At 38.5% G+C, this 12266-nt stretch overlaps 2 protein-coding genes across 3 annotated transcripts in view; one reads left to right on the plus strand and one right to left on the minus strand.

Annotated features, from left to right (window-relative positions):
* The window catches only part of SPSB4 (splA/ryanodine receptor domain and SOCS box containing 4), a 344833-nt gene extending 340567 nt beyond the window's left edge, over positions 1-4266 (plus strand). The window contains exons 6-7 of one of the 2 annotated variants that reach the window (XM_080410339.1): positions 772-2126; positions 3022-4266. The gene's annotated coding sequence lies outside the window, so the exon portion shown is untranslated. Of the gene's footprint in view, positions 1-771 lie in introns of both variants that reach the window. The other variant, XM_080410338.1, reaches the window with a different exon arrangement.
* Positions 4267-4925: 659 nt separating this feature from the next.
* The window catches only part of CLSTN2 (calsyntenin 2), a 416233-nt gene continuing 408892 nt past the window's right edge, over positions 4926-12266 (minus strand). The window contains exons 13-17 of the mRNA XM_080410323.1: positions 12050-12220; positions 11266-11411; positions 9731-9854; positions 7992-8176; positions 4926-7355 (exon numbers count right to left, since the gene is read on the minus strand). Coding sequence (XP_080266449.1) covers positions 7143-7355; positions 7992-8176; positions 9731-9854; positions 11266-11411; positions 12050-12220 — 839 coding nt within the window. The 3' untranslated portion in view covers positions 4926-7142. The remainder of the gene's footprint in view (positions 7356-7991; positions 8177-9730; positions 9855-11265; positions 11412-12049; positions 12221-12266) is intronic.

Below are 12266 nucleotides of genomic sequence, written 5' to 3' on the forward strand. Positions count from 1 at the left end.
AGTCTGCTCTAGCTTGAGCAGTCATCATTCAAAGCTGTCTTTATTCTCCATGCTAATAAAAAAGAATCTGGATTCCAAGAGAGTAACCAAAAACCACCCCAACCAACAAAACATGTTAATGCTCAAGTAAACAGTCTGATCACTGGATACACTTTGTTTTATTGGTTCATCTGAGACTGTCATCTCCTTTGCTGGAAGTCTGAACCGTGCAGCATTAGGGGGCTTGATATGTTTCAGCTTAAAATACTCCCCACACTGCTTACTATGATTTTATTTAAAAAAACCAAAACCAAACCAAACAAAAACCAAAACCCCAAACATTTGACCCAAATGTACAAAGATTTGTACAGATCACTGTTTGCTTCTGGGTGTTGTAGAAAGTATTTGTATTATATTGCAAAGTGTTCCATGGGTTAGATGTGACCGTGGGAGTGTTGATTTTTTGGCAACACCTATTTGAGGGACAAGAGTGGCTGCCATTATGGCTGTTTGGAGTGGCACTTTTACACTATGAGGATTGCAAACTGTGAGCAATGAGGATGTGGCACGAACAAAGCAGCTTGTCATCTTTCTCAGCTTAGTCTGAGGAGACAGAACCTAATGCTATTATATGGTTGGTGATTCTGGCTGAAACATAAGGAAAATCATACTTGTGAAGCACAGCATTATGTACAATTAACAGTAATATTTTTAGTAATTTTGAAGGTGCTTTTACTTTTGCCATCTATGACAGTCTTTTTTAATTATTATTTATTTCTATCTCTCCCTTAGATTTGCCCAACTGGTGTATCAGAATTGCCTTCAGCAGATATTAAGTAACGGTCAGCAGCTACAGGGATCATCCAGAGGTGCATTAATCCCAAGGTTTACAGCCAAAAGTAAGTGAAACATCAAGATGAGACTACTGCCTATCTAGGTTCCCCCAAATATTTCACCTTTTTTTGTTCAGTAATTTTATCAGGGCAGAACCAGAGCTCATTGGCCATTTGTCTGCAATTACCAGTGAGACAGCATGCTGACTAGCATCTGACTGGGATACTAAAAAGCCATAGATTGGCCCATTTTAAGGGCACAGATGCGATATACTTGGATTCCAGCATTTTCAGACAATCTCAGAGAAACTCTAGCTGAGCTGCCTGAATCTATGCAGCTTCATAGAAAATACTGGATAAAACAAGAGGTGGATTTCCAATCTAGATAACACATATTTTTAAATGTATATATACACTCATACATACAATATTACTTAATATTTGTACTTATACAAACTATTGTATATATGCAGTATAATTTATCAGTTTGTGTATATGTTTTCAAAATTCTGCTCATATCACTGTTATTTCTCAGTCTGCCAACTGTCAATATTTGTCCAAAATTTTATTTCATTAAATTATTTTTTTCAACACCAGGATTTCATCAAGAAACAGATTTGTAAATATATTTTAAACACCTTTTTACAAGCTATGACACCTTTATTATTCTGCCAAGCAAGCTGTTCTCTTGCTGTTAACATAGTGGTGCTTTTTAAGAGTAGTGCAGAAACAGTATACAGCATACATTCAGAAAACAGCTATACTCCACCGAAGTGAAGCAAATTTGCAAAAAAAAAAAAAAAAAAAAAAATAAATTTAGGACATTTGTCATGATGTCAGACACCAAGATGGTGAGTGCTTGGCTCCTTTGCCTACTGCTAGATTCCTGAAAATTATTCATATGGAAATTGTATTTTGCTATGAGGTTTTATTGCCATTTTCCATAAGTGTAGAAAAACTGATCAGGATATACTGTTGTTGAGATACTTAATCTAGTCAGCATGTGTGAATTAAGGGAAGAGGAGACTTTTTTGAAGCCCTGGAGATGTCCTCACAGTTTAATTTCCTCTTCCTCTCCAAGTATCTATATGCTTTTGCAAACACCCTTGATTTTGGTATTACAATATATATTCCAGGATACCAGGAGCAGCTCCATGGGTCCAGCCCGCCAGACCTTTACCTGCTGTCACCTCAGAAAGGTCTTTCATTCTTATCTTCTACTAAGCATGGACGGTGGTGGTGATGTGCATGTGCGGGCACCAAAACTTCCAGAAGAGGAAGTGCTGTGTCCCAACCTGCTGGGATCCTCACCAGGTAAAAGCATTAGAGCTGCCTCACAGGTTACAGCTGAGGGAGAGACAGCTGAGACACAAATTAAGTGCAGGGCTCAAAAGGGGTTGCCAAAATAAAGTAAGGGCTGCTACTGAATTACTGGTTTGATCCTCAGTGCTTAACCTGGGGCTACTAACGTCCCATGGCATTATTTTCAGATTAGGGTCAGGCCAGCACAGCTCCTGCAATGGGGACAGTGGATTTCATCCCACTAGAGGAACTTTATAACCCTCTGGCCCCGAGTCTTATTTTCTTCCTGAATGAAGTGAGAATGGTATGTGCTCGCCGCAAGCCTAGCACTGCAACATACCAGAAAGGGAAATAAACTGCACCTTCTCATTAGTCCCTGGCAAGGAAGATCACCACTTAAAAAGCAGTCAAGCCACCACTGCAGGATACTATTGCCTGTTTGAATGAAAAAAATAACATATTTTAGTTATTATTAAAGATATCATGAACACTACATATTTATTTCTAATTAAAACTGCTGCCAGCCAGTGCAGTAAATATTGAGATTAATCTTAACAACTGTGGATTTTAAGATTTACTTGCAAAGATAAAATACCTGTGGAGGGGGTAGAAGTGAAAAAGAAATGTGCGCTATTGATGACAAAAAGCAACTTATGTGGTTATATTAATTCAGATAACACAGTGTATCGCCATCTTGAATTTACATTTGTAGGTTTTGCAGCTTCTCCCAGCCTTACACTACAACTTAAAAAATTCAAAGGTATTTATTGATGTGATGTCATTTTAGACCTCTGGCATTACAGATTCCTGATGTCATGTGTTATGGGTATGTCTTCAGAGATGGGGATTTTTTGGATGCACTTGTTTATTGCTACTGTAAAAAAGCCACCTCTGTGTGTTTTAATAGCTCAACCTTGCATCTGGGCTAATGATAAACATCTCGAAGAGCCAAAGACTGCAGCTGCCATTTCAGAGTTGCAGGATGAACTTCCTGAAGGCTGTGGAAGATCACTTCATGGCACAGCTGGTGAGTGAGCGACTTGGGAAGGCGCCCCGTGGGTCCTGTTGTTTGTGAACAGAGAAGGGCTTTGTGTATGATGCAATGGTTGGAGGCCGTCTTGGGCATAGCAATCATGACATGATAGTTTTTGATTCTCAGGGAAGTTGGGGGTCAGCAGAACTGCCACCCTGGGCTTTTGGAGGGCAGGCTTTGGCCTGTTTAGAAGCCTGGCTGACAGAGTCCCTTGGTAGGCAGCCCTGAAGGGCATAGGAGCTCAGGAAGGCTGGGCATTCTTCAAGAAGCAAATCTTAAAGTCACAGGAACAGGCTGTCCCCATGTGCCAAAAGATGAGCTGGTGGGAAGACAACTAGCCTGGCTGAACAGAGAGCTTTGGCTGAAACTCAGGAAAAAGAAAGGAGAGTTTATGATCTTTGGAAGAGGGGGCCGGAAGCTCAGGAGGACTGTAAGAATGTCATGGCAGAAAATTAGGAGGGCCACAACCCAACTAGAACTTAGTCTGGCTACTGCTGTAAAAGACAATTAAAAATGTTTCCATAAATACATTAGCAGCAAAAGGAGGGGTAAGGAGAATCTCCATCCTTTACTGGATGTGGGACAAAGGTTGAGGTACTTCATGTTTTCTTTACCTCAGTCTTTAATAGTCAGACCAGGCACCCAGCCCACTGAGCTGGAAGACAGGGACGGGGAGCAGAATGAAGCTCCCATAATCCAGGGGACATGGTCAGTGACCTGCTGCACCACTTAGACACACACAGGTCTACGGGGCTGGACAGGATCCACCCGAGGGTACCAAGGGTGCTGGCAGAAGTGCTCACCAAACCCTTTATCAGCAGCCCTGGCTAAGCAGGGAGGTCCCTGTTGACTGGAAGTTGGCAAACGTGACACCCATCTACAAGAAGGGCCTGAAGGAGGATCTGGGAAACTTTTCCAGGTCTTTTTCAACCTAAAAAATTCTATGGTTCTATGATTCTAAACGCTTTATTCAGAGAGGACGTTTCTGGCTTTTGATTAGGGGGGAAAAAAAAGCATGTCTGTGTATGTATGCACACATATGTTCTGGTTTGGTTTTAAGCAAGCAAGTAGTTTACCGCAAAAAATAATTCCTGAAGGGGAGAAATTTATTTTTTTTTTTTTGAAAAAGTGGGATTTCTCTGTTATTCTACTAGTAGGCTTTTGCTCAATGATGCCAATGCTATCAACTGCTATACAAATATTCTAAAGTTCATTTTGTGAAGAAGTATCTATCTCATTCTCACTAACATTTTGTGAAAAGGACTTTTCTGTTTATTTGAATGAAAAATGCTGCATAATGCACTCCAATAAGTAAATCTAAAATAAGTACAGTGATACATTTTATTTTGCTGAATATCGTGTTGCAATCCAAATTTTAGTGATAACACACGTGCCTGTATTACTTTGCTTAGGTTTAAAAATGTAGGTTTATTTACAGTAGAGAAAATACTTTGTTTGCCTCTTGTGTAATATACCAGCATGACCTGAAAAGATTTGCTTCCAGTAATAAAAAGATAAAAATCTATGGAGAAACACACTGATGAAGACATGAACATATAAAAGAATTAAAGGCTGTCAATAAGGTTGTAAATTGCTGTTTTCAAGTTGCCCTAATGTTTTCTGTGATGATAAATTATTTTTTAAGTTTCTGTTATTCCAGATTATTATTATTATTAAGTCCAGTTCTGAAATTGACTTTTAAATATCTCCTTTTAATTACCTGTTTTTCCTGAGCAGAAAGCTTTGCTAATAGGCTCTGTATAATGTTTGTTATCAGCACTAGGAAATGAGTTAAATATTGGAAAATGATCAAGCATAGAATTTCTGTTCAAGAGATTCAGATATTTTAAAACTAATTATTTTATTTAACAGAAAATTTGGCCAATTTTACAATCTCTATTCCTGCAGATAGACTGTATTTATGTGGGCTTAATTCTGCAAATATTCTTGTAAATTTAATATATGTGAGAGACCAGAATAAAAATAAAACAGGACTGCTCACATAAGAAAACCTCTATGTTGCCAGCCTAAACAATCATAAGCCAACCTGATTGTTGGCACAATAAAAAGAGCATGAGGGTCTCTAATTTTAAAACTAATTAATAAGAGTTCTTTTCATTTACTTTCTAGTTATTAAACTCTAAAGTCTAGTTGCTGTCAATCTGTCCCTCCAACTATCAAATGCAGAAACTGCAATTAAAAGAACCCGCAGACCCACAACACACTCTCTACATTCCAGAGCTGCTAATAATATAGTATTGAGGGAGGTGGATACCCTCGAGATCGCTCAAGTTACTCTGCAATATCAACTACCATTCATGGGTACTCAGCAAGGTCCTCTCCTGGCAAGACTGCTTGTTTCTCTGGGAGAGAGCAGAGGAAGCAGCTCATTTTAAACAGCAAATTACAAAAGCAAAAGTCAATGATGAAATTGTAAAGAAAAGGACGTACTTAGAAAAAAACCCAACAAACCACCAGACAAACCACTAGGCAGCATTCACTTCCATGCCATTTTGTTTTTATGCATTAGAACAGTTATCCTAGCAAGTGCTGCATCATTTGGTATGCAGAGCATTTGAAGATGCAAAGGTAATTAAGGAAAGGGGACAAAAACCACACCACACAGACTTATCTACACATTGTATGTAGCTTTGCTTTTTGATTTTTTTTTCTTTTTTTCATTTTTATACTGTGTTTAAGAAAAATATGCTGTGTTACCATAACAAACTAAAATACTCTCTCAACCTTTTAAGAGTTTAGGTTTTGTTTTCACTTCTTTTGGTTCCAGGTAGGTTTTATTTGTTCTTGTTCTTTATAAAACCTTTTCTCAACATTAATGGCTTCAGGAAGAAGTAGTAAGGGAGAATCATGAGCACAAAAGAGCTGACAGTTGTGTATGTTGTCACTTTCTCTTGTGCCACTCCTAGGTGGATAAGGGTACAGAAGAAATAGGGCATAATGTTTTATAGAATACAGTCAGAGAGGAATTCCAGCTGGCGTTCAGCAAAAGGGAGCATTTTCCTCATGTAGAATCACTGCTTAAGTTTCAACCATACATAGCTATGGAGTAATGGGGTCATTTTTTTCCCACTACTCCAGTAAGATACTGCAGTAAGCTAATGATTTTACAAGACAGACGGTTTACAGCTTCAAGTTGCTGCACATTCCTCAATCCATAACTAATGAGCAGCTCTAAAGGTTTTCTGTAAATCAATCTCATTAGAATTTACAGTTTGCATAAGATTGTGTTACTCTATCTGTGGACACAACGATTTTTTTTTTTAATTTTTTTTTTAGTAACCTTCAGCAGCCCATTGCTGCTGGGTTTTTTAAAATCTCTTAAATTTCTATGGGTAGGTTAGATAAAATCCCTGTCTTGAAGGTTCTGACAGCTCGCCTGAAAAACACACTGCCCACTTCTACACAGGCACACATGCATTGTGTCAAGTCCTAGATATTCCCATTAAAAAGACGGTTAACATCCGAGAAGGCAGGACAAGCTGACAAATGGAATTCAGTCTCTGTCACCTGTAGCACTAAAACTCTGCCCTGCTTTGAAGGTGGATTATGTTTTACACCTGTAAGAGCATAAGTCAGTCAAATGGCAACTGTTATTTGGACCCACAGGTAATTCTTCATAATAAGCTGAAATCTCTCCTGTATGAAAAAATAGCAAAGGCAAAAACCTCTATGGATTGAGTGACAGGACTTTTGTCACATATCTGCGGTCTAGAGACAGGAAATCGAGAACTACGCTTGCTAACCAATCAAGTTCTACCTTACTTTATTACTGGTGATGCCAGTATGTTTGTGCCATGTTTTCTCCAGGATTTGTAAGAAAAAGGTCAGTTCTATCATTACCAATTACTGCAACAAGATCATTTTAGGCAAAACAGTTACAGGCAAGCAGAGGTTCAAATCCTGTCAATAAATACATAGACTCTGAAAAAGCATTGTATTGGTTGTTACAAAAGAGCAATGTGGCTGGAGGGCTGTTAGTATGGGAGTGTTGAATCATCCCATTCCAACTGCTCTTGCCTGGTGGCATTCTGTTTGTTTCCATTCTGGACAATGACTTCTTCCTCCTCCTCTTCTTCCTCCTCCTCCTCTTCACTTTCATCTGATTCAGCACTGGTTGTGTCTTCCTCTTCATCTTCTATGTCTTCTTCCTCGCTCTCCTCTTCTGTCTGGTGAGGCTTTTCATATTTCTACAGTACATTTAAAGAAATGAAAGAGAGCCAGTAGAAGAAAAGTGCCGCCTTGCTAGACAGTGGCTGTGAGAATGTGAGCATTTATTCCACATTTAGAAAAGCTAACATGCTGGGAAAATCTGCTTTCCGTCATGTAACTGTTAAGCATCAAATACGATATAATTCAGCAGCAAATATTTAAAAAATACTGTAACAAGAATGGAATGTCAATAAGCAATAGCTTTGTTAGTCCAGCTGCCAGAATCTAACCTTTCAATGCCACTTTCTTTAAACTGCTGATCATTTCCGCTAATTTTAGTGTATTAGTGCTTACATTAAAAAGTTAAAACCAAAGTAACTCGTATCATCTTGGGTACCTAGGATCCAAATACAGTGCTATACCAAATAATTTCTTCACTATCCTTTTTAGTAATTATATACGACAACAAATATTAAGTACTTAATTATGTATTATCATGGTGTAAGGAGCTGAAAACTGAGATGGAGTCCTGAATGTACGTACATTCAACTGTTCTGTGAAACCTAAAAAAGTTTACTCTGAAAGGGGCTTAAAACTCACTGCTGAGCAAGCTACCAGCCCAGACACTAACTCCTAGTAGTATCACGATATAAAACTATGCTTCAGTTATGTACCTCCATGGGGTTGACGGTAATAGTCAGAGCAGAATCATCCCAATCCATTTCGTTTTCTTTACTTCCTTCGTTGTCTGCAGAGCTGTGCTGATGAGCTGTCCGAATTCGATAGACCCCCAAGGTTATGATGAAAACAAGTATGCTCACACAGATTATGATAACGACAGTAGCCACACTTGGAACAACTGGAACAAAAGGTGGAAAAGGGAATGGGCTTATGTTTGTGGAAGATATTCCCTACAAAACACTAAATACATCATCTAGTTTTTCCTCTCAGCACCTCTTCCTTTGGATTGAGAATCAGCCATCTGCCCTGTGCCTGGGACTACAGAAAGTGTTTCCAAGCGCCCACCGACTAAGGCAGAGCATACACAAATGGTGTTTACAGTATCTTATAATGAATATTATAAATCATAACCAAAAAGTGACTATGCCTCCCAATTGTTCTTGAAGCCAATTTATTACAGACGACAAGTAGTCAATCAGTGCAGAATCAATTAGTTTCAGAACAAGTGTTTTTGCAATAAGGTTCAGTTGTCTTACATGTTGTCCCCTTCTGATTACAGCTGAGGTATTAAACTCACTAGTGAGATAAAGTATGTCCCAAAGCTTGTATTTCTAAAGTTTTCAAACACTAGTACTGTGATTTAAATCTCAATCTCCAAGAAATAAAATAACACATTGCAACTCTATTTGCTTGTGTTACAATCTTCCTGGGAGAGACTCGAGGATTCAAGACATTTTTCCTCACTGTTCTGTTGCACTCTGAGAAGCCTCCGTCTGCACCTAGTCACAGGAAGAAATCTTACAGTCCCAGCTCCATAATTAGGTCAGAGGCGAAGTGCTGCCACATTCCATGTACCTTCGTTACCTAGATACAGCAATTCTGGGAGCTACAGTACTTCTGTAGCCCATTTTATCACCTTGCCCTGTCTGTAAGAACAGAACTCTGAAATCAAAACGATATTAAAGTAACGAAGAAAGAACCAGCTTGCAATAGTTCATTATGCATAAATTCAGTATAATATTAGTAAAAATGGTCTGTACAAGTGTACAGAAAAATACAGTAAGCGTAACTGTATATAACTACTTGTAATTACCTACACTTTTCATCAGTTTTGCTTCTTTTTGTATGTATCATTCAGCTAAAAGGATTTCAGAAACCAGCATTTAAACAGATTCTTTGCTCTGGGTTTAACTTCATTGAAAAGGCTTCAGATTTGGATATATATTTTAATTCATATAGTCAAAAATTGCAATTTAAATTCTCTATTTAATATATACTAACACCCTCGCATATGGTTAGGTGGACCTATCTTCTCCCCAGAGAGCTCCAGACTGAGGCTTGGAGAGCAGCTAAGAAATTTAAAAACTAATACAAACATTTCTTCCTTTTGCTTAGAAATGGGTGGGCAGAAATCAATATACCATGGAAATACAGACGTACAAAGACAAAATGAGCATAAATATTATACTTCACATCATTCAGTACTAGAAACAAGACATTTTCTTAACTATGTGGATCATAACCTTTAAAGAGGACTCCTTTAAAGTATCTCTTTGGAAAGAAAGAAGAGATTTCAATGTCACCTTCTTTCCTATCTGTGCATGATCTCTGCAAGGTTTCAGAAGCTGGAACTGTGAACTTCAGTGCTCTATTTGTTGACCAGGCTGAGTCACAAGGGCAATACTGACATACCAGAATGATTATGATTAGTCTCGGTAAAGTTGTCACATACCTGAGTTGTGAACAGCACTTATGCTTCCCTCTGGGTGCTGGACAGACTGGAGAAATTGTGGTTGTACTATTATATGATTTACATGGTCCATGAAGTTGGAGTTGGAGCTGTGTAGAATATTAACCTGGCACAAGAGAAAAATAAGAGCTCAGATAGTAAAGAACACTCGATATTCCAAACCTGTTGGCTCCATACATTATGTTGAACTATGAAGTTCATCAGCAGATAGGAACACTATTATATAGATCTTAAAGGCCAGTGAAAAATACATAGGTTAATATATTTCTCATTTCTAGCACTAAAAATGCATTTTAACATTTCTAGCTGTAAACTATGAAGTGGAACAGAAAACAGTTTCTTTGATTTACTTGTCTGGATAAGTAGTGACTTTTTTTTCTCTATACCAATCAACTTTTAGGTGTTCCCTGAAAGTCAGTAAAAGATTTGTCACTCTGAACACTGACAGAGCATGTATCAAACTCATTGAGTTTATACTAAAACAGGAAGAAAGAATTAAAATAAATTTCAGTTTTTCCTGTGTCACTCCTTTCAGAGTGACTTTTTTTTGAGGAATACCGTATCAGTTCTCTGTCCTACCAATAGTTATAAGCAAAAACTCTGAAGTCATCATCAGGACTGCAGAATGCTAAAGTGAAAAGGATTTTCAATACGACGTAGACATGTAAAAATTTTCAGAGCCAATAATTAAGGTTTGAGCCTATTGCTAACAAGCTCCTTCCCTTTCCTGCAGTTATTCGGTACCTAGGTTCTAGGCTGGATAAGTTGGTTCTTCAGAAGAGGCCCATGATTCCTGCTGAGGTGCGTCAGCAGTAATGCTCAGTCACTGGGTCGTTGTGCTGCACTGGAGTCAGTACCAGCACACAGAATAAGCTCCAGAGAGCTGTCTGAACACTCCTAGGGGAACTGACCATGGCTGGGGAGCGGAACCAATGTGTCTGTTACCCGTATGCTGATTTTCCTCCTCAAAGAAATGTGAAACCATGTAAATTACCAGGAATGATCTCCATCTGATGAAGAACAAATTATAAAACTTACTGTAAGGGATTAGTGCTTGGAAAAGCTGAAAAGCCTACTGCTGCAGGAAAGAAAAGTATGTCAGGCTAAGTGAAGAATAACTAATCTAAGGAAAATAACGAGGCTGTAATGATTTACTTTCTAGCTGGTGTATAAATCTTCATAAAGACACGTAGGAGATTTTACATCATGGAAAAACAATGATGATAACCTTAGCCCTCATCCTGTTTGAACAGCAGTAATTCTCTGTGTTAGCAAAGTTCAAGAGAAGGGTCATCTCATTATATACACAACAGAATAGAGACACCCACATTGAGAAATACCCACAGGAGAACTCAACTTCCTATTTGAATGTAACTTAGAATTTTTCCTCTATTTGGTTAGTTACCAGAGTATGTCAATCATTTTACATATTTTAAAGAAAACTCAGTGTTGCTGAATGTAAGGCTAGTGCTTAGCCTCAGCATTGGAAAAGACAACTTGACTAAATGATTGCTTACCTCCAAGTTAAATTCATTGCTAGTGTAACGTCCATTGAGCTCTGAGCACTTGACTCTGAACTTTCTGTCAAAGGTGGCAGAAGTGTACCAGTTACGATATCGAATCTGCCGAAGTACCTGTTCGTAGTTGTACATGCTGTCCACACCTGAAATGGTGGTAGAGCAGTAATAATCTCAAGGACATGTTACGCAGCAAATGCTCCATGCAGTACAGGAGAAATCACATGTTCACAGAAAATACAAAATTTGGCAGAATGGTCTGAAAATGGCAGTGCATCAAATATTCCCTATTCTCTGTCAAGCCTCTGGCTGACGCTACATTATGTGAGAATATTTTTTGGAAATTAGTGTAGGTCCTTAATGGAAAGTACCAACTACAACAGCAAAGATTTAGAATAAATTGTTTAGTAATCAAAAATTGGCCAGTGAGTTACCAGCACTGTGCAGGAACACTGAGGAATCCCCTCATTCCCACATTCCACTGTGATGGTCCACAAGAACCCCTGCATTTAAAGAAAAAAAACAGTGTTCCTATTTTCCTTATTTGAGGAGCAGCAGGAGGGCTGCTGAGATCAGGACAAAGCTGTGCTGTATTCCAACAGATAAACACAGCACACCCAGAGATAAGAAGTGACTATGCCTTTTGAGACTCAGTCTCCCCTAGAATATTTTAAAACTAGTACATCACAGATTTCTGCCTAATTTCTTTCAAATTAGTCCTTTCATTCCCATAATGTAATTGTTGGTGGGAGGAAATAAAGGAAAGCAAAGTCCATGAACATACCATAGATTGAATATCCTGCCGTGGAATTTGTGGCATCTAGATGTTTTCCTTGAAGCTCCACATGATCTAGTTCTAAACACTCTTGTTCAGGATCTAGTTCTGCTCCAATGACCAAAATATCACAGAAATCCAAGGTGTGGAGCATTTCCTCTAATACCACTGGCTTATTGGCTGTGAACACATGGCATACACCATGAAAAAAAGAAGAAAGGAACTA

The sequence above is a fragment of the Falco punctatus genome (assembly GCF_963210335.1).
Source record: "Falco punctatus genome assembly, chromosome: 13".
NCBI classification, from domain to species: domain Eukaryota; kingdom Metazoa; phylum Chordata; class Aves; order Falconiformes; family Falconidae; genus Falco; species Falco punctatus.